The sequence below is a fragment of the Equus caballus genome, chromosome 13 (genome assembly GCF_041296265.1).
Source record: "Equus caballus isolate H_3958 breed thoroughbred chromosome 13, TB-T2T, whole genome shotgun sequence".
NCBI lineage: Eukaryota > Metazoa > Chordata > Mammalia > Perissodactyla > Equidae > Equus > Equus caballus.
The window spans coordinates 34891114-34911132 of NC_091696.1; the positions used below are offsets into that span (position 1 = coordinate 34891114).

At 46.3% G+C, this 20019-nt stretch overlaps 2 protein-coding genes across 8 annotated transcripts in view; one reads left to right on the plus strand and one right to left on the minus strand.

Moving 5' to 3' along the window:
* UBFD1 (ubiquitin family domain containing 1) overlaps positions 1 to 20019 on the minus strand; it is a 20843-nt gene continuing 824 nt past the window's right edge. Inside the window, exons 3-8 of one of the 6 annotated variants that reach the window (XM_070232109.1) lie at positions 18949 to 19157; positions 16058 to 16123; positions 15799 to 15904; positions 14449 to 14519; positions 11813 to 11895; positions 1465 to 1581 (exon numbers count right to left, since the gene is read on the minus strand). In XM_070232109.1, coding sequence (XP_070088210.1) covers positions 11815 to 11895; positions 14449 to 14519; positions 15799 to 15904; positions 16058 to 16123; positions 18949 to 19157 — 533 coding nt within the window. In that variant the 3' untranslated portion in view covers positions 1465 to 1581; positions 11813 to 11814. Of the gene's footprint in view, positions 1582 to 5515; positions 9355 to 11812; positions 11896 to 14448; positions 14520 to 15798; positions 15905 to 16057; positions 16124 to 18948; positions 19158 to 20019 lie in introns of those variants that run through there. The other 5 variants (XR_011424723.1, XM_070232107.1, XM_070232110.1 and 2 more) reach the window with 5 other exon arrangements.
* EARS2 (glutamyl-tRNA synthetase 2, mitochondrial) overlaps positions 19828 to 20019 on the plus strand; it is a 27250-nt gene continuing 27058 nt past the window's right edge. Inside the window, exon 1 of one of the 2 annotated variants that reach the window (XR_011424720.1) lies at positions 19828 to 20014. Coding sequence is in view for 1 of the 2 variants with exons in the window: in XM_070232106.1 (XP_070088207.1) it covers positions 19966 to 20014 (49 nt within the window). In the remaining variant the exon portion in view is untranslated. The remainder of the gene's footprint in view (positions 20015 to 20019) is intronic. The other variant, XM_070232106.1, reaches the window with a different exon arrangement.

Genomic DNA, 20019 nt, shown 5'->3' on the forward strand with positions numbered 1-20019 from the left:
TTTAAGACTTCTGAATTGTTTATTTCTGGAATTTTCCATTTAATATTTTCAGACCATAGTTGACCATGGGTAACCGAAACTGCAGAAAGTGAAATCACAGCTAAGTGGGGACTACTGCAGTTTTAATGGCCTTCCACAAATGCCTTCGAGGATCTGTATGTGTTTGTTAGGCAGTTCCCTCCGTGGGAGGGTGGTTGTGAAGCCTCAGCCCAATCTCCAGTTGAGACACAACACTCTTCTCATTGTGTCCCCCAAACAGCAAGTACACTCCTTCACTCAACAAAACAATTATAAAGTGCCCACCGTGTGTGCAGCGCACTCCCCTGGGGGGGGCCTGAGTGTACAGCTCTGAAGGAGCTCACCATCCAGTTAGAAAGACAGTTAAAAGCCAAGTGATGTGTCACATTCAGCATCACTAATAATGCCACAAGCATCGTGCTGCTCCTGATGTGATGAAGTGAGAACATGTCACCTCTAACTAAGGTAATTCTTGCTGGAATCGTTTAACCTGAATCTGATCATGAGGAAACAAATCAAGAAGGTGGAACTTTAAAAAACCAATGTCATGGGAAAAAAGGACAGGATAACTTATAAATTAAAGGAGACCAGAGACATGTCAATTTCATGGGACGTGAAGCATGAAAGCTTTGGGGAAAAAAATATAAAAGACATTTTGGGGACAATTGGACTTTATACAGGTGATAACACAATGTCAAACTTCTTAGGTACGATAACAGTATCACGCAGTGGTTTGACTAGCCTTGTTCTAAGGAGATACATAGGAGTGAAGCATCGAGATGTCTGCAGTTGACCATCGAAAGTTCAGGAAAAAATAGTAACAAAAGGTCAACAACTTGCGACTAGGTGACAGGTATATGTGTGTTCATTGGACTATTCTTCCAGATATTCTGTTTGAAATTTGTCAAAACAGAAAGGGAGAAAATTCAACATGATACATGTAACCAAAAGTATATTGATGGCACACAACTGGATATTCAACAATCTGAGATTGGTTAGAGAGTTTTACACAATGACACGGAAAGAGTGGTGTTTTAAGTGAAAACAGATTATAAACAGCATGATCCCATTTCTATAAAATACATACCGAAAAGTTAATGATTACCATGATATGGTAGAAATACATCAGCTTATTCTGTTAATCAGTATTTTCTAAATTATAAATACCATGAACTGTGTAATAATAGAAAAATAAAAGTAACATTAAAAGTATGTGAAAACTGGGCACAGTCCAGCAGAAGCTGAGGAGCTGCTGCCTGTGAAGGCGGGAAGGGGCAGTGGAGCCTGCGCAGTTTCTAAGGCTCTGCAGGGGTCAGCTACGTGGAAAGGGCAGGAGACACGGATTCCAGGAAGATAAGCGTATGCAAAAGGAGGAGGGGTGGCCTGTGGTTAGAGAGCAGCTGGGAGCAGGTCACGAAGGAGGGCCTTACATCTGGTTAAGGAACTTGCCGGCAGTGGGGGCAGCAGGACTTTCTGCAGGGGACAGCCAGGTCGGATGTACTTGAGGATCAGTTGCTGGTGACTAAGCAAAGGGTGGATTGGAGGCGATGAACCTCGTGGTTACTGGAAGGGCCAAGAGAAACATGTAGAATTGGAGGTTGGAATAAAGAGAGAAGGATTGGAAAGATATTCTGGAAAGAAAAATGGCAGTACTTGGTCAGATGAAGGAAATGAGTCTAGGATCCCTCTCAAGTTGATGACTTGGGCTACTGTGTGGTGAGTTGCCATCTGAAATAGGGGCGAGAGGAGGATCAGACTGAAGGGGGATATAATTTCAGTTTGGAGTATGTTGGATTTGTTTTGGGATACCAAGCAGATGACAGATATGAGCAAGAACTCAAGAAAAATGCCCACCTGGAGCCATGAAGCTGGAGTCTGAGTATGCAAGGTGCTTCACCTGTGCTGGCTCCCTCCCGCTGCCAAGTTCCCACTGAAGAATCCCACTGCCCATGCCCCGCCCCCCATCCCCACCCTACAAGGGATATGTGGGAATGACTGACCCGCTCCTCCTGGGATGGACCCTTAGTGCTTAAGCCTAAAGTGAATTCTACTTCCCTAAGGAGTGGATCAGAGCTGGGGCTGAGAAGCTAGGAGAACTGAGCAACTTACCTATCACTTGAAATTTCTTTATCAAGTGCATGTATTACTGTCTTAAGTTTTTACATGGTAGCCAAGTAAGCAAATGTCATGGTTCAACGTTTAAGAAAACAACTCACAAACACAAGCTAGTGACCCTAAGACATATAGCTAAACCAGAGAGAGAAGAAAAAATATGAAAGCAAAAAAAAAAAAAAGTAGCTGAGTTCTTTCCTAAGTTCTCAACAAGATGAGTATCTAAGAGCACAGACTTTAACATCAAGCAAATCTGAATTCTGAAGTGGAGGCTCAGTGACTGTTAGGCATATGACCTTGACTAAGTCACTTGACTTCTCTAAGCCTAAATTCCATCTAATGGGTAAAGTGGGGGTGACAAGAGGGATGTGGTGGAGTACTGACGATATAATGCACATAACATATCTGACCCAGGGCCTGGCACATGGTAAGACTCAGGGAAGGAGCTAATATTGGGCCGGCCCAGTGGCATAGTGATTAAGTGCGCAGGTTCTGCTTCCGTGGCCCGGAGTTAGCTGGTTCAGATCCCAGGTGCAGACATGGCACCGCGTGGCAAGCCATGCTGTGGTAGGCGTCCCACATATAAAGTAGAGGATGATGGGCACGGATGTTAGCTCAGGGCCAGTCTTCCCAAGCAAAAAGAGGAGGATTGGCAGCAGAGATTAGCTCCGGGCTAATCTTCCTCAGAAAAAAAAAATTAAAAAACAAAAAAGGAGCTAATCTTATAGGACCTGAAGGCAGTGGTGGAGCAAGTACCTCATGGAAAGAACATCCAGAGAAGGTAACCATTCTCCACAAAAAGCTGGAGCTCTAGAGTGGGTCCTTTCCAAGTAGCATGTACCTCGCACATAGCAAGAGGTCAAAACACTGCTAGGTGGTCTGCCAAAGCTGCTGTTATCTATAGGCTGGAGTGTTGGCCTGAAAGCCCCAGACTCACAATGAATGGAAGTCAGCTAGTGCACGTCTTAGATGCTAGTGGTTATCATGTTTGTGTGTTTGCAGAGGGCAGGGGTAACAAGCCAATACGAGCTCTAGCTGGTACTTTTACTAGAACTCTTGGGGAAGAAAGAAATTCTCTTTCCCTTGGGGTTGCTAGTCTGGTAGAATCTAAGTCAACAGAGAACAAAGCAGAGCCAAGAGTTAGAGGGTCAGGTGTCTGACGACCCAACTTGAGCACATGTATCAAGCCTAGGTCTGACCCTCTGGATTTTCTAGTTACATGAGCCAAATCCCTTGCTGAAGTCATGGGAATCGGATTTGTCACCAAGAGCCAAGAGGCCTGAGTCGTGGACCCATGGAGCTATAAGTCTTAGCCTTAGATATGGGAGCGGAGCCCGAGGGATCAGTGGACAAGAGGACCGTGCCCTCTGGGGTGCGAGTTCCCTGACAGCTCCTCCCGAACCACAGCTCCAGCGGCCATGATAAACCCAGAACACAAACTAACAAGACTCAGGATGGGAAAGGAAGGAGAAGAGAGTAGGGGTCATAATGAATATTAAGATAAAAAAGACATGGGGGGAAATGAGTTTTCTTTAAGGAGAGAGAAAAAAGCCAAGACTAGTTACAACAGAGAAGTTAAAAGGGTATAAAAAAGTTACAAGGCTAGGGGCCGGCCCCCTGGCCGAGTGGTTAAGTTCGCGCGCTCCATTGCGGCGGCCCAGGGTTTCACTGGTTTGGATCCTTGGTGCGGACATGGCACCACTCATCAGGCCATGCTGAGGTGTCATCCCACGTGCCACAACTAGAAGGACCCACAACTAAAATATACAACTATGTACTGGGGGGATTTGGGGGAAAAAAGCAGAAAGAAAAAAGAAAAAAGAAAAAAAATTACAAGGCTAGAATAGAGAGTTAGAAACATAAGGATTACTAATTGGAAAAAATAGCTCTAGAAGGTATTTTGGTCTGTATATTAGATATTACTGAATTGATATTAATTTCCTCAGGTGAGACAATGGTGCTGTGCAAAGGTGTAACCATGTCCTTATTCTTAGCAGAGGTGTTCTCCAATATTCACAGGTGAAGTGTCATGATGTCTGCATCTGTCAAATTTTCAGCAAAATAGTGTGTCTCTAGAGAAAGCAAGCGGAGTCGATATTTTCATGACTTGTGCAGCTAGGTGAAAAGTATAAGGTGGTCACCATAGCATATTTCAGGTTTCTGTAGGTTTGAAAATTTCCAAAACAAAAAAAGGGAAAACAGCAAGGGATTAAAAGCAGACGAGGGGAAAGGAGTAAAACAGAAGCAAGAAACTTGAAAATAAGGAGCTAAAAAATGGGGTGAATAGTAAGGAAAAGTTCTGTGAGGAGAGTAAGATAGGCTAACAAGGCTTCAGAACAAAAATAGCCTTAATCAACTAGGAAAGGCCAGAGGTTAATCCCGGCTGACAGCCGCTAAGGAAGCGTGCCACTCCCCACAGCATGGAGGGGCTCAACAGCAGCCTCCGGGGAAAGGAGGAGGAGAAGCTGTTGCCTGTTGCCCTAATGACTGTGCTGTTTGTGGGGTCCCTGTTGTAGAAGGGTTCTGTTACCTGTAATCGAGAAAATGCCATATCTCCCCCAAAGGTAGGGTAAGATTGGAGTTATCTCATTCTCCATCTGAGGAGAGTCAAGCACCCTATTCATTTTAAGGTGACTGAAATAACAGTTCAGACTTGGGATAAAATCCAGAAGTATCCTCTGTGCAGAAGGAAGATTCCCTAGGTGGCTCTCAGCTACGGTACAGCATGTGGCACAGTCCCACCCATCCCTCTCCCCCACAAACAGTCAGACCCCTAGGAAGCTGCTCCAGGCCTATGAGGTATTGGAAAAACAGAAAGGAGCCAGGAACGGGCAGTGAGACCAGACCTTCAGAACATTTACAAAGCAGGGGGAGGAGAGAGGGTCCAAAGGGAGTGGTGCTGGGTCAAAACCAGTTCTGACAAATTACTCCCTGTGCCAAGGATTCTGTTTCTGTCTCATTGTTGGTAACAGATCTTCTCCCTTGATCCTCCTGGGTCTTTGTAGCTCAAAGCTAGAGCTGCAGCCCCAACCCAATGTTCTATCAAACTTGTCCTCAAAGGCCAAATGGTCAGGTGAGGGCACATGAGGCACTAGTTGGGAGGCGGAAGGCCAGGCAGGCGAGGGAGGGCTGCCCCAGCAGGAGTGTGGCTGACTGCCAAGCTGGCCACTTTGACTAATACAGAGTAAAGAAAATCAACTCCCTTTATCAACTGTGTTCAGCAGGAACAAATCTGGATGTACTTAAAACCAAATAAATAAGACAGTAACAGGGTAGACCATGGCCAGCAAAAAAAAAAAAAAATGTCTTGGCGCAGTTCCAATTATTGGTCAATTCCCCAGGACAGATCAGGCGCATGAAGAATTGGAAGGAAAAAGAGACGCAATTAATTATCAAATTTTAATTGACAGACTAATCTTACAGGATAAACAATAAGACAGCTAGTCAAGGTTACACTTTAAAAAAAATCCAGCAGCGCAAATCTAATAGACTAAGTACGTTCATCTCCTCCCAAACAGGCATTTGATTTAAAAACAAAAACCAGAACAGAGCGTACACCACAAGGAAACATGGTACTTACATACATTGTCAAATAATTCTGCAGAACTCTTTAAGAAAAAGAGAGAGGTTCTTAGAAATTGAGAAAGCAGTAGAACCACCCAGCCTGGCAGGTTGATGTACCAGATGTTCTGCACATCAGAGGGCTCCTGACCACCCTGACTTCAGAAAGGCCACCAGGCCCCATTAAGAAGGAAACAGGTGCCAATCTTAACTGGAGATGACAATCTCAAAGCTCTTTTCCAAGACAACAGGCATGAGGCATGAAGCGAGAAAAAGAGGTCTCCCTCCGAAGAAGGGGTGGAAAGCAAGCCTGCCCTTGCACAGCCCTTGGCACACAGAGTCTATCTCTTTCCCTTCTCTGCCCCGACAGAAAGGGTAGGCCAAGTGCGAGAGCCCAGGAAGGCTCCTCCAGGCACATGGTTGAAGTGAGAGGAAGGGGAAAGCAAGCCCCTCTGGCTGAAATATGGCAACTTTTCAGAGACGTGGCAATGTGGCAAAGTTACTCTCTTTGGCCCTCATAGGGTTAAAGCAGCAACTAAGGAGCCTCCTGAGGCCTCATGGCCCTACTGCATCCACGAGATGACAGCAAAGTGCGTCCTTAGCTCAGTCTGACTTCATTGAAAAAGAGCTAATGCTACCTGCAAAAGGCCCATCATCAATTAAAATACTTCATACTAGAGAGTTCCAGCAACTCAGGAGTCTGAGTTCTCTGACTAGGCTGACCGAAACAGAGCTGAGAGGGACCGGGCCTCAGCAGGGATTCTCCTGTCACTATTCTGCCAAGTCGCCTCAGGGAGGGAAAGGAAGGCATGATGTCTGTGCGCAAAGACCTGCAGGAGGACCACCAGCACAAATTCTAGGAGAGAAAGCAGCCCATCAGGAGGCTCAGAGAGGCATTCCACCTGGAAGAGATGGCAAGCCCCTAGCCTACTTCCTGCGCGCTGGAGCCCCTCTCGCAACCAGCTTTCCCTTTAGGGTCCCCACCCCAGGGAAAGAACCAGTCCCCTCGGACAGTGACGAGACTGTACAGAAAGGATCCCGATGAAAACTTAACACTGTGAAGCTACCTAAGGGGAAGAGTACTTCAATTTGCTAACAGAGATTGAGTCAGTACATTCTGGACCGTAAGAAAAATAGAAGAGACCGTTCACGGGACCTAGGGACGAAAGAGTGAATACCGCTGTGACCCAGACACAGATCCAACTCAAATACTTCTCCCAGTGCTGTCCACCTCTGCTCTCCTGAGGGCTTCCAGCAAGGTCTCCATGCAGACAGGGTCAGGAGCCAGAGCTCGAGATTGTTGTGGTAGATTTAGTGAGCTCTGTAAAGCAATACTCAAACAGCTCTGTACGAAAAGATGTCATTTACATTATTATTTATATATAATATCTCCAAGTAAGGAAAAAAGCACCATTTTACTTAAAATTAACAAGGCTCACACAGGCTTTGGTCCTATCCTGAAATGACGCCAGCCTGAGCGAGAAGCGGCTTGGCCCCTGGGGAGCGGGGAGACTACAGAACACGTGTCCTCACGGGGAGGGCAGGGTGTCACTAGCGCCAGTAGCCACAGGGACGGGGCAGATGAGGAGACCTGGCGGGAGGGACCTCAGAGAGCAGCACTGCGAGGCCAGTCTGGGGACAGAGACGCCTGCTTCGAGAACAAAAGTGGGTGTGTGGCACTGTCAGGACAAGTCTCCAGGACAGGGATGCTGGCCAACAAAAAGGGCAGTATTCCAATGGAGACGATGCTCTGCTTGCTACGTGACAGTTTCCTCTGTAGACTCGTCAGCTGCAGAGGGAGGCTCTGACAAGGAGCAAAGAAACAACTGCAGGCCAACAAGGACAGAGACGCCAGTTACCGCTCCTTCTTCAAGGGGTGAAAACAGCTGGAGTGCTACACTTCACATATGTACTTACACCCCCAAAGAGAGCAAAGAGTAGATTTTCCTGCCCAGATGCATAACTTGGCATTGACTACATCATAAAAAGCATGAGTCTGTCTATATGGGCTGGATTCCTGAACTACAGCTTACAAGGGAAGGGTATAGAATATCATCATTCACTGGCTCACAAGGAGTAGTCATCTTAGGTGAACACATGCTAATACATTTCACAGAATGAAGGGTAAACAGCCAAGAATCCAAAATGTGAAGTTTGGAAAATCTCTCGCCAAACCTTACTATGAGAGCCTGCAACCAGTGAGAGGAGAATTGCAAAGACAGCAGCAGAGAAACAGCAAAGAGCACAAAGGATACCATTCACCAAGAGACTTTCCCCCATTTCAGAGTCAATCAAGTCATGAGGAGACAAGAGAAGTTCACGTGTACAAATACGAAAGGGCTAAAACCAGAAGAGGGTGAGCTAATCACGAGAGCAATTTACCCATTTTCGATGTTTAAATACATCGGCCAACCCACTAGGTCAGATGTCTTCTTATCGAGAAAGGCAGCATCTCTGAACCTGGGATGAAGGACACTTGAACATAATGCATGAGCAGAAGGACCACATGGAGAAGCATAATTGAATTCATCAGTGGACTGCTTAAGAATTTCTTGAAACTTCGAAAGAAAAAGGATTTGGGTCTGTGGCTATATGGCTGTATAAACTGTCTTCCACCTGGCTCCTTCTCAAAGAGGGCTTTGTCGGCCTGGGAGCTGTGGCTTTTGAGCAGCACAGCCCAGGCACACCCATGCCAGGCTGGGCCTCAAAGCCAAATCAGTGAGGGCTGCAGGTACCATCAAGCCAGCAGTGGAACTCCCCAGAGATCAAGGCCCAAAGAAAGGGCAAGACGTTTAGAGGGGAGTCACTGTGAGAGACTCTGCTGCTCAACAAACACCACAGCAAGTGTGAGCGCTCCCTGACCTACACCAAACAGCTCTTCCTCTCCCACCATGCGTTCACGAGCAGCAGCACGGTGGGAGAGAGCCAGGAAAGGAAGCATCGATGAGGTACAAAAAGAGGAACTGCCATCTTTGGGTTTTTAAAACACAAACTCAAATCTAGGAAGTGAGAAAATAAAAAAGGGAAAGAATTCCATCTGAATCAATAGACAGAAAAATATGGCTTACTAACCCCCCCATTTTGCATACAATTTTATATGAAAAAGAAAAACACCCCAACTCATCACAAAGCAGTCCAAACGTTTGCAACCAGAGTTGTGAAAATATTTCAGGTGAAATCACTTAAAAAAAAAAAAAGAAATCAGAAAGCTTTTGATCAATCCTTTCTAAACAAAATTGGCAGATCTACTCTCAAACACACTTGAGTATTCCACACAACATGTTCGGAATTCAGATTTATTGATTTCCACTGTATTGACTTTAAAAATGGTATGAAGCTGACTGCAAGAAAGGGAACCGGTGATTTTAAGTTAAAATTAAGCTAATGGTGAAAGTACATCACCTCTGGCTTCAGTCACCACATCGCCTTAGATTGGAAATAGGTTTTTTTTGAACAAAGTTCCAGAACTCTGAAATCCAGGGATGCTGCAGGCCTCTCCCAGCAATGTCCTTCACTTTGGGTCAGTCTCCTGGGCCAGAGGTGAAAGTGCTTTCAAAAATACTGCCATTTCCCCAGCACAGTGTCTTTGATTGCATCCACATATTGAGTTGGAACCCAGTACACCCAGTAGTAAGAGGCTTCCGTGGGGCCCAACTGAAACGCCTGGAAGGGAAAAAGGAAAACCAAGCGGTACTTCAGAGGTCGGGAGACTATGCAGGCAGCACAACAAACACGGGGGAGGGCAGACAGGTGAAGTAATTTAAAAGGAAAGGGAACAAAACTGTGCACACGGGGAGCATTCTCCTGCCAAAAAAAAAGCAGGTGGGAGAGAGAAGCATAGCCGACCCTAAAGCAGCGGTTCCCAAACTCAAGAGCACAGTGGAACCATCTGGAGGGCTTGTTAGAACAGACAGATGGGCTCCACCCCTCAGACTTTCTGATTTGAGGTCTGGGGTGGGGCCTGAGAATCTGCATTTCTAACAAGTTCCCAGGTGATAGACTACTGCTGATCCAGAGACCAGTTTGAGAACCACTGCCCTAGAAAAACTGTCACACATGCACAAGGAAACAGATACGAATGTTCAAAGCAGTACGGTCAGAAACGATAAAACCCTGGAAACAACCTACATATCCATCAGTAAGGGAACACAAAATGAAAGGTGACATGGCCCATTCATACGAACACTGGATCACTTTCAACAGGTATGAAGTGGATCTATAGTGAATATAAACAGATCATAATGTTGAACCAAAAAAGGCAAGCTACAGAACGATACATACCAGGAGACCATTTATGAAAACTGAAAAAACACAAAACAATACTGTATCTTGTTCATGGATATATATGGAAATAAAGCATAGAGATGGGAAGGATCCACATGACAAATACTGATAATGGTACTGGGGGAGGGGAAGACAAGGGGGAGGTATTCACTGCTGGTAAATTTGATTGCTTTTATTTAAAGAAAGATTTAAAGCAAGTTACAAGATTTTTACAATTGTCATTTCTTGGTGATGGATATATGGGTTTGTTAGAGTATTCTCTGTTCTTTCCTCTATTTTTAAAAGTTTCTCTAAAAAGGAAAAAGCACAGCCACCGCTTTCTAATGTGAACCGTGATACATGAATCTAGCTAGTGAAATGGCATCTGCAGAAAGAGGGAAATAAACACTTTCATTAGGAGACAGGTAGAGGTGCTGCTTCATGGTGTTTAGAAAAGAGAAGGGGCTCTGAGAACCACCCTCTGCCAGCAACGACTCGAGAGAGAAACGAGGATCTAAACTAAACACTAAGGCATTACCCAGCCACACCAATTCCTTAAAAGATGTCCACTCGACTTGTCTGAAATTCCTCTCACCAGCATGCTTTGAGAACTGGGGTTTGCAAACCCTACACGGCCAAACTGGAAAAACGAATGTTTCGAAAGGAAGTGAAAGGGCCCAGCTTGAAAATATTAAAATCCAACTTTTAAAACGGAAAAAATACTTGAGTAGGCAAAACAAATCCATGTGCAATCCTTTAAAGACTACAGAGACCAGGGGCGGCTGGGCTGCCAGAGGCCTGAAAGCCGCCCCTGTGGCAATGTCACCGCTCCCAGGACGACACCCCAGGAGCTCGCGGCCCAAGGACTACAATCCCACCCATGCCTTGCTGCAGCACCTCTGAGCTGAAAGACACCAACGAGGCAGGAGAGGGGACAGGACTGACTGAGTGACTTTTCCTAGAGCCAGGGGATCTGCTATCTGTCCAGAGAGAACGGCCATGATGCTAGATCTCCTTTTCCTGGAATCTTCCAATACCTCCCTCTGCCGTGGACTCTGTAACAGTGACCCCCAGGTCAAACCACTAGCTGTTCCTTCTCCCTGGGATGGGGCCGACATGGCTGCATCACCATCAGCTGGACACTGAAAAATCTGCCTCCTCCGATGAAGAATGGCAGGCAGCCCTGCCCTCACCCTATTACTGCTCAGGTCAGGTCCCTGTCATAGCAACCTGGGAGTTTACGTAGCTAAACTTCATTCTTAAAATGCTCCCTCCAAATAGTGCTGGGAAAATTGAAGGGGTTTGCCTAAGCTGCTCAGCTCGTCAGATCACTGGATCCTTGGCCTTGTTCTACACAGCTGCAGGGAATGCCCCCAAACAGTCCGTCTCAGGAGACGGCAGCCCACCCTCATTAGAGCAGGCTCTGTCCTTCCCACAGGGTCCTTGGCTACTCGACGGCTGCCCATCACAGAAGGGGACTGCTGGTGTCCAGACAAATGCCAAGGCCAGTGGGAGGTTTTGTTTTATACAAAGCAAGACAAAAGTTAAAATGAAAACCCACAAGCCATTCCTCCTCTTTATATTTATTTTCCTGGTCTAAAAACAAAATATTACAAATAAGAGGGAGGCAAAGGGATAAAACACATCCCCTTTAAACTGCAAGGCGGGGGGGTGCAAAATAAACAGAACGAGGAATAAATAGGTCATGAACTAAGTTCTAAGTAGATGAAGAAAACATGAGGGTTTTAAAACCGTGCGTCTTCCATATACTGAGTTTTCTCCTCAGTTAAAAATCCATTCCCTGCCCGAGGAGCAGAAGCAGGAGTCTAGTGAGAGGCTGCACCACACGCCTACTTACCATCATGTGGTAGTCCTCGTGTCCTTCGATAGGTTCACTGACCACATTTTTAATGGAGCCCATGGGCAATTTCTCAGTCCGCTCTAAGTTGAAAGGGATTACAATGATTATTCAAAGGCCCTCCTGTTCTCCTCCTGTGACTAAGTAGTCTCTCGTCAGGGTTGGTGGCTTTGGGGATCAACTGTAAACACAAGTCACCTATGCCCTCTGGGGACGATGGGGTAGGATTTTCTGATCAGTTCCCCCAGAGCCCTGCCTGGGAGCTGGACTTCTCAGGAGCAAACGGGGAACAGGACTTGGCAATGGGATCTTAAAGGCCTCTGAGAGGAGAGATGTATCTTTCCCGGCGTTATTTTTTAAAGTCTGATGATTAATAAATACCCAAACAATTCCACTGCACCTTTACTGCCCAAGCCCAGGACTGGCTAAGGCCTTTGGTACATAGGAGGCAAGAGGACAAGGACACAGAGGCAAGAGCACACCCCTGGGGCTCTCACAAGAAGGGGGAACGCCAGGGCTTTATGAGCAGTTTCTATCCCAGGATCTTGCTCACGTGCCCTCCCACCCTCAGTCCCTCCCCTGGTCCCCCACCCCTCCAAATACACACACAAAGGATTTCTCCTAAAACACGGATAACCTCTTATGATTAATGCTGGAGATACCACTATCACAGGGGGTCAGAAGACACTTTGCAGGAAGTTTAAGGATGGCAGGTAAGAAAGAGGCAGCAGCGAGGAATGCCTGGAGGGAGATGAGAATGCTGGAAGTGAGCCAAGTACAGTGGGATCGGGGATGACGGCAGGAGGCGGGGAGCGCCTGCGCAACAGGAAGCCACCACCCAGAAGTAGCAGACACCTCAGGGATGGGGAGCAGCTCTCAGCAAAGTTAAACCAAGTTGGAAAAAAAACTCATTACAGTCTTTGCAGAAAGAGAAATCTGGAAAAGGCAGAATCTGAAAACAGATGTTAACAAAATAGACCAAGAATTCAGAGACCTGGGTTCTGGTCTGGCTGATGATTTGAGACATTTTATTTCCGTCCTGTGGGGCTCAGTCTCTGAAGACTGTGGGTGGAGAGAATGGACCTGAAGACGTTCATTCAGGTTTTGACTTTCAGTGGCTCTAACACAGTGACCCACAGGCAGGACCTGACCGGCAGCTGTTTTTAAGATGGAAACTTTTTAAAACACCAGCCATCTTGAAATTGAAATGTCCAGAGACTTCACACAAAAATATAGATTTCTGGCTTCTCTTGAAGATGCAGAAGATGTAACAATCCTGGGCCCACATTCCTGAGTGGCAGCAACAAGCTAGATTCAAGCGCCGACTCCCCTACAAACACGGCACCCACGCCCCGTGGCAGCTTCACATGTCACCTGTTCACGCTTCCTGCCTGGAACCTGTTCTTCTCACTCTGTTGGGCCTGAGGCTGTCAGTACTGCCTCCTACACAAGCTATCACAGGGAGAGTTTAAGCCGCAAAAAGGAGCCCTGAGTGTCACCGGGTAAAGCACCCCATCGAGCAGGAGGCCAACTGGCTGCTGGGATGGTCACTCCACAGCAGCTTCCTGCCAGCAGAAAGATGAAGCCAGCGGCTAGCAGGCAACTCGCAGAACAAGCTGTCCTCCTAGGAAATGCTTATGACACTTGGGTGACAGGACTCCTGGGTCAGGGAAAAGAGTGCCTGAGGCACACTGGTACAGTGGTTTGGGTGGGAATGAAAGCCTCAGCCTTGGGCAACCCTTTAAGACATGAGTAGTTCACAGCCACACTCTTTAATAAGGCTGATGAATAAGGAGGCTTTCAACAGCTCTGAAGCCCCAGCATGTCAAGATTCTTCTCAAGCTTCACGCCAAAGCAGGAAGGCAGTTGCTCCTACAAGCTGAAATAAAACCTCAAAACACAGGGACAGGAGGTTCTCATTAGTCCCTGCAGTCATGACATGTTTCCTACACAACTTCATAACACAAAAATATTCCCCGAGAACCAACGAGCACTTACAGACTTAGTCCTCATCCAGACTCCACTGCCTGTACCTATCCTCCCGGCCTTCAGTGTTCTCCTGGAGCAGTCCTAACCACTGCCTTCAATTAGGCCGCCTAAGTGAACGGAGAAGCCTAGGAAGAGGCAGGGTTTCGGCAAGTTAATGCAATGATGGAGAACTAAGCAAGATCACCTCCAAAGTCATGAGTAAGTGAGGATCTGACAGAGGCAGGGCAGCTCACAATTAAAAGAAAACTGATGACGTGACAGGCTCTGCAGAAGAGAATGACCTATTCACGGGTTCAAAGGCTCTTGGAAAAACTGGGGAAGCCCTTAAATATTTTGCAAAACTTGCTTTGACCATGCAGTTAGAATGGAATGTGAAATGAAAAACAGCAAGTTATCATAAAAGTATTAGAAAACTCAAGCATTACTGGCATTTCAGTCTTTGTTCATTTTCAGAACCAAGAAAGGGTTGAAAATAAGAAACTTATTTTCATAGTTTAGATGACAAAAATCTCACCCCCATTACCCCTGGCCCAATTATTTTCCATAAAACTCTGCTCCCATTTTAAATTGAGTCATACTAAATGGCCTATCCCTGAAACCAATTAACCTCAGATGATGGGACCCCTATACTTCTCTTTAGCATTTACCTCAAACACTGAATACCTACAGTGCTGGCCAGAAACAGGTGAATTAGGCATGTTCGGTTCCCTCCGGGAATCTAACAGGGGGACAGACAAGTCAGAGAGTAATGAGTGCTCTGGGGATCTAGACGGAGGGCTCGATGAACAGAAGCAGCAGCAATTCACTTGGAGGGCAGGGGAGATACCACGGAAGGCTTCGTTAGGAGAGGACATTTAAGGAGGGCCTTGGAAGATGTTATTAATAACAAGGAATGGGAAGAAGGCATTCCAGGTAAGGGCACAGCATGAGCAAAGATGTGGGGCTGTGCAAAGCATGTTGGGAAGTTCAGGGAGTGATGCAGCTGAAACACACAGGGGACAACAGGGCGAGGGACAGGAAGGTCGTTCAGAAGTTTAAACTGGGGCCCAGTGTTGAGAACGCTGGACAGTGTTCAGGCATTTGAACTTGGCCTTAAAGAGCCAAAGGTTTTCGAGCATGGTAACCAGGGAGGAAAAAACAGTACAGAAAATGAGTAGGACAGAAGAGATCATAGATGGGGCAGAGAAATAGGTTAACTTGCTTTAACAGACCAAGTTTAAAGATGCTAATTGGCACAACAGAGTGGCAAAGAAAAGAACACAGATAATTCTGGAGTGTAACTGACAAGACTCTGAACCATGTGGGAGAGGGAGAGGGAAGACAGGCAGAGGCAATTCCAGCAAACAGCAAGCCTGACCCTCCGTGCGCAGGCAGGGGTGGGTGGGGACAGACAGAGGGCAATCAGGCAGGGAGGGAGGGGTAGGTCCCTAGTACTAGGAAACCTGCACCCAGTACAGGGGCGAACTCTGACCTACAGGGGCCAGGTGGGTGACATATGTGAAGGAAGACAGCCACCTCTAAGATAAAAGGGACAGTGAGGACTGTAGCATGGCCCATCTGGAACTACGACTTGGCTCCAGCTGATCTTTGCCAGGTGAGAATGCAGGTCCAAAATGGCTAGATCTTTTGACTTTTTTTCAAGAGAAGCCAAAAAAAAAGTCAGATCAGGTGAAATCTCCTGATTTTTACAGATTGTGGGTAAACCCATAAAACCCTTGTCTATGGAACAGACCTGGCCCTCAGGTCACAGGTTTAGGGCCTCTGGTTTTGGGCGCAACTGAAGAGCCAATGTTTGATGGCCCTGAAATGAGACTGAAAAGAAGGAGGGAAAAGGGTTCAAACAAAAGGCGAACATAGAAAACCAAAATCAAAAGCCAGGAGCAAGCAAAGCAGAGTGGAGAGAGAGCTTTCCGAGGAAGGAGCAGAACCGCTCCAAAGACGGACGGCTGCTGGGTGCCAGAGGCAGAAGCCGGGCAGAGATAAGGGCAGCGACGTACCTTTTGTGCCGATCCACAGCTGGTCTTGTTCTAGCTTAAAGGTGAGTCTCACTTTCCCCCCAGACTTATTGTACATGCCAGATAAGGGTACCGTTGGCAGGCGCTCCTGGAGACACAAGGGCACAGTAAGAGAAGGCGGGACCAGAAACAAAGTAAGACAGAAAAAGGAGAAGGGACAGGATGCAAGGACATGACCACAGGAACCTCAGAGGGTGGACCTGGCTCGTTTGCAGAATGCTCACAAAGGACTCTGACTTACCTGGGCACCCTTAACAGATGGCATCACATCTTCAGGTTTTCCTTTATCCAACACTTTCCTGTGTTGCTATAAGGTAAGTCAGAAGAGATAATTAAATGAAACAGCTGACTGCATTTAAGTCATGTCACTAGCTCGCTGAAAAAGAGGATGAAGAAAGCCTTAATGTTTTGGTTCAAAAGCTTTCCCTGTCTACAGATTATGGGTCCTTTGACACTAGAGTAGTGTTATCCAGCAAAAATTTCCATGATGATGGAAATGTTCTATACATATGCTGTCCCAACCAGTAGCCATGAGCCCCTTGTGGCTATTAAGCACATGAAATTGGCTACTCTGACTGAGGAACTGAATTGTTAGTTTTATTGAATTTTAATCAGCCACATGTGGTTACCATACTAGAAATCAAAGTTCTGGGGCAAAAAGGATTTCTAGAATGTTAAGACAAATGAACACTACTTCCCTCCCACCCCACCGACCTTCCCGCAAAACCACCAATGAAAGGATTAAACTTCAAGCTAAAGAGAGCCACAAAGGGTGCTGCTCTACTGGCAGGTACAAAATGACAGCCATTTCTGTCCACTTAAATTCCCAAAGAAACCCGTAACGATGCTGGTAAATCAGCCTGCCCAGAAGGGCCTTTCTTCAGCAAATGGAGACTCAGTCTATTGCTGAAGTCTTCCCCACTGCCTCACCCTCAGCCTCAGCTAAACAGAAAGCTTGAAGAACCACATTGCCAAAGACAAATGCTGATGACTCGAGAGCCTGACATTAAGAAGTCTCTAACCCCACGCCCGCCCCAGGAGTTTGAGGCGGCTCATGAAAGGTTCTACTTAAGCTCACAGCCCCTAAAACAGCTCAGTCTGGCCCAAATGCCTGGGTCTTGTTTCCTCTCCATCTATGGCTTTATAGGTCCTGTTGGGTAAAGCCAGAACTATGGGGCAATGAGTCACAGAGGGTAAAAATTTAATTGAATTAAGCACCAGGTGGCCGTGAGCCAGCTCAAATCCGCACTAGCATGGCAGAAATCCTCTGGTAGGAACAAACTCAATACGGCCAGACTGTGAGCAAAGGGTTACCCTATGTACCAGGCCCAGATTCCTGCACGAGCTGATGAAAAGCCAGCAAAACGCGTCCCTCTCATTAGGCCATGTTACGCCTCCTCGATGGCATCAGCGAACAGAAGCAGCATGCACTAGGAGGATATCTAGACTCACATCTCCCAAGCACCTTTTAAAGAATTTTCCCTGCAACGTGGAGAAGAGTTCTAAGGCTGCTAAGCTACCATTAGTAACCTGTATTTAAGAGGCACGTTGCGCTCCAAGGGTGTAACCAGTGGGAACAATCACTCACGTCTGACACGCTCATATCTGACAATTGCATACATGCGGCAGAGGAGAAGGAAAATGAACTCAACTGGTTACAAGACATTATAACCACATATTTTGGGTTGAAAGTGTGCAAATAACCACCTTTTAAACGTTAATACAGGGTTACAACCCCTTATCTGATACCCCATGGGACAGAAGTTCTAGACTTTTTATAAAGTCAAAAACTTTTAGGGATTTTACAAATCTAATATAGTTTTAAAATATATTACATATGGGGCCGGCCTGGTGGCGCAGCAGTTAAGTTCACACGTTCCGCTTCGACAGCCCGGGGTTCGCCGGTTCGGATCCCGGGTGCAGACATGACATCACTTGGCAAAAGCCATGCTGTGGCAGGCGTCCCACGTATAAAGTAGAGGAAGATGGGCACAGGTGTTAGCTCAGGGCCAGTCTTCCTCAGCAAGGAGAGGAGGATTGGCAGCAAATGTTAGCTCAGGGCTAATCTTCCTCAAAATAAATAAATAAATAAATAAAATATATTACATAATATCCTTTGTGGGGTCTGGGGCAGCACCTTGTCACCAAACACACTAGTATATCTACAGCAAAACATGAATATTCACAGTAAATCTGGTCAGGATTTGCTGCCAAATCTACAAAAACACTTGGCTGTCAAACTCTTTTTAGGTTTTGGAAGCACACATAAGGGATTATGGATCTGTAACACACTTGTGTCCTTCTTACACTGTCAGCCACATGCTTTGGTGCCTATGTTAACTAACACTGACGGTGGTTCATGTGGGTCCACTCTGCTCAGGACACTGGTTAGGCTGAGAATACCTATTTTCCTAGAACACTACTAAGAGTGGCCAGCAGGGTTCATAACAACGAGCAGGATTTGCCGGGTGACAAAATGGCAAGTGATGGTTCTTCCAACCAGTTCCTTCCACAGTAAAATAATTTTTATGGCTGCAACGAACATAAGACAAGGCTAGATCTCTTCCATCCAAAATGAGCAACAGAGAATGTGAAAAATCAGGCCCCCATTTCATCGACCAGGAGGGAAAAAAAAAAATCAGTGTAGTTATCTTCCTAGTCAGCTTCACTTGGCTTCCAGAAACAGTTTTAGAAGAACCTTTGGAAGCTCTTGATTCCCATGCCTATCCAGAAACGGGCTTGTTGACTTGGGGGAAGCCACGAACCAAAAAACAAATGAAGGACTTGTACAAAATGGGGGAATAATGCTAGTAGTGCCATTTTTCTTTGGACTGATAGGAGAGCAACCCACAGCAGATTCCTTTCCATACCTAACTGAAGGCTGCCTTTATAAAGGCCTTATCCTAAAGTAGGTAGACTTTAGACACACTGACCCGCCAGATGAGACAAAGTTGCAAATCTCAGGTAGTTGTCACCTCCACTCAACAGCCAGCCGCACCCAACTGCTGCCATAAATTTCCATCATGGGCCCTGTCCGAAAAGGAGCTTATTCTAGGGAGGATATGACCAGCCTAGGCTCGAGAGGACAAAGCCTCACACTCCCCAGGACGAACGATCACACGACAGACTCACTTTCTGCCTGCAGAGAGGCTCCTTCCTGTTCTCCTCGGCCTTTGCATCCTGCTGCGCAGCATCTTTGGGCGTGTTGACTGCTAAAACATCATTTATCGTGGAGCCAACCACCATGATCTTGGCCCCGCTGGTCACTTTTATTTCTCTTAACGTCTTATCCTCAGGGACGAGTCCCTTATACATGACTTTCTGCATGGCAGGCGGGAGACCTTGGTAAAAAGTAGAGGACAGTGAAAGCAAAGAATGGAAAACAGACGTGGACCAGAGTCCTCGGGCAAGAGACCTGGAAGTGAATACTGCTCTACCTCATACTACTTTCGGGAGCTTGGGGAATTCACAACCTCTCTGACCCACACTTTCCAGAACTTTCTAACACTGATAACAGCAGTTACTTCTGTATGGACTCATTTTAAGGCTTAAAAGATAGGTAAAACATAGAACATTTAATGCAGCACCTGCTGTTCAGCAATTTTTCAATAAAAACTAGCTATCATTCATTCCTAGTTGTTTCTCAATCATCCAATCTGCCAAATATTAAATGAGAGTCCACAGGCCTCAGGGATACAAAACCCAGTAAGGACAAAGTTGCTGTTTTTATGAGCTTACTGACTACAGGAAGAAAGCTTAAAAAAGAAATCACTTCAGCCAGCAGAATCTGTAAACGAGATAAAACTAAGTAACATGAGCATCTGAGACCAGGCCAGCAGGATAGCCAACAGCAGTGTCTCCTAAACTTCCCTTATGAGAATTACCTATTTGCTAAAAATAAAGTCCTGGTCACATTCCAAACCCACTGAATCAAAATCTCCACGGGGGAGGGCCTAAGAGCTGTAAATTTACCAAGGGCCTTAGGTGACTTTTACTAGAGATGTTTGGGCAACGCCAGTTAGAAGCTTGGGCCTAAGAGTCAGATCTGGGCCTGAATCTCAACTCAGCCACTTACTAACTCTAGGATCTTGGATCTCATTTTCCCCATCTGAATAATGGGCATACTAGTACTTACTTCGGAGGAGTGTTATGAGCACTGAGGGAGCCGAGGCAAGGCCAGCGCAGTGCGCGGCACGGTGTAAG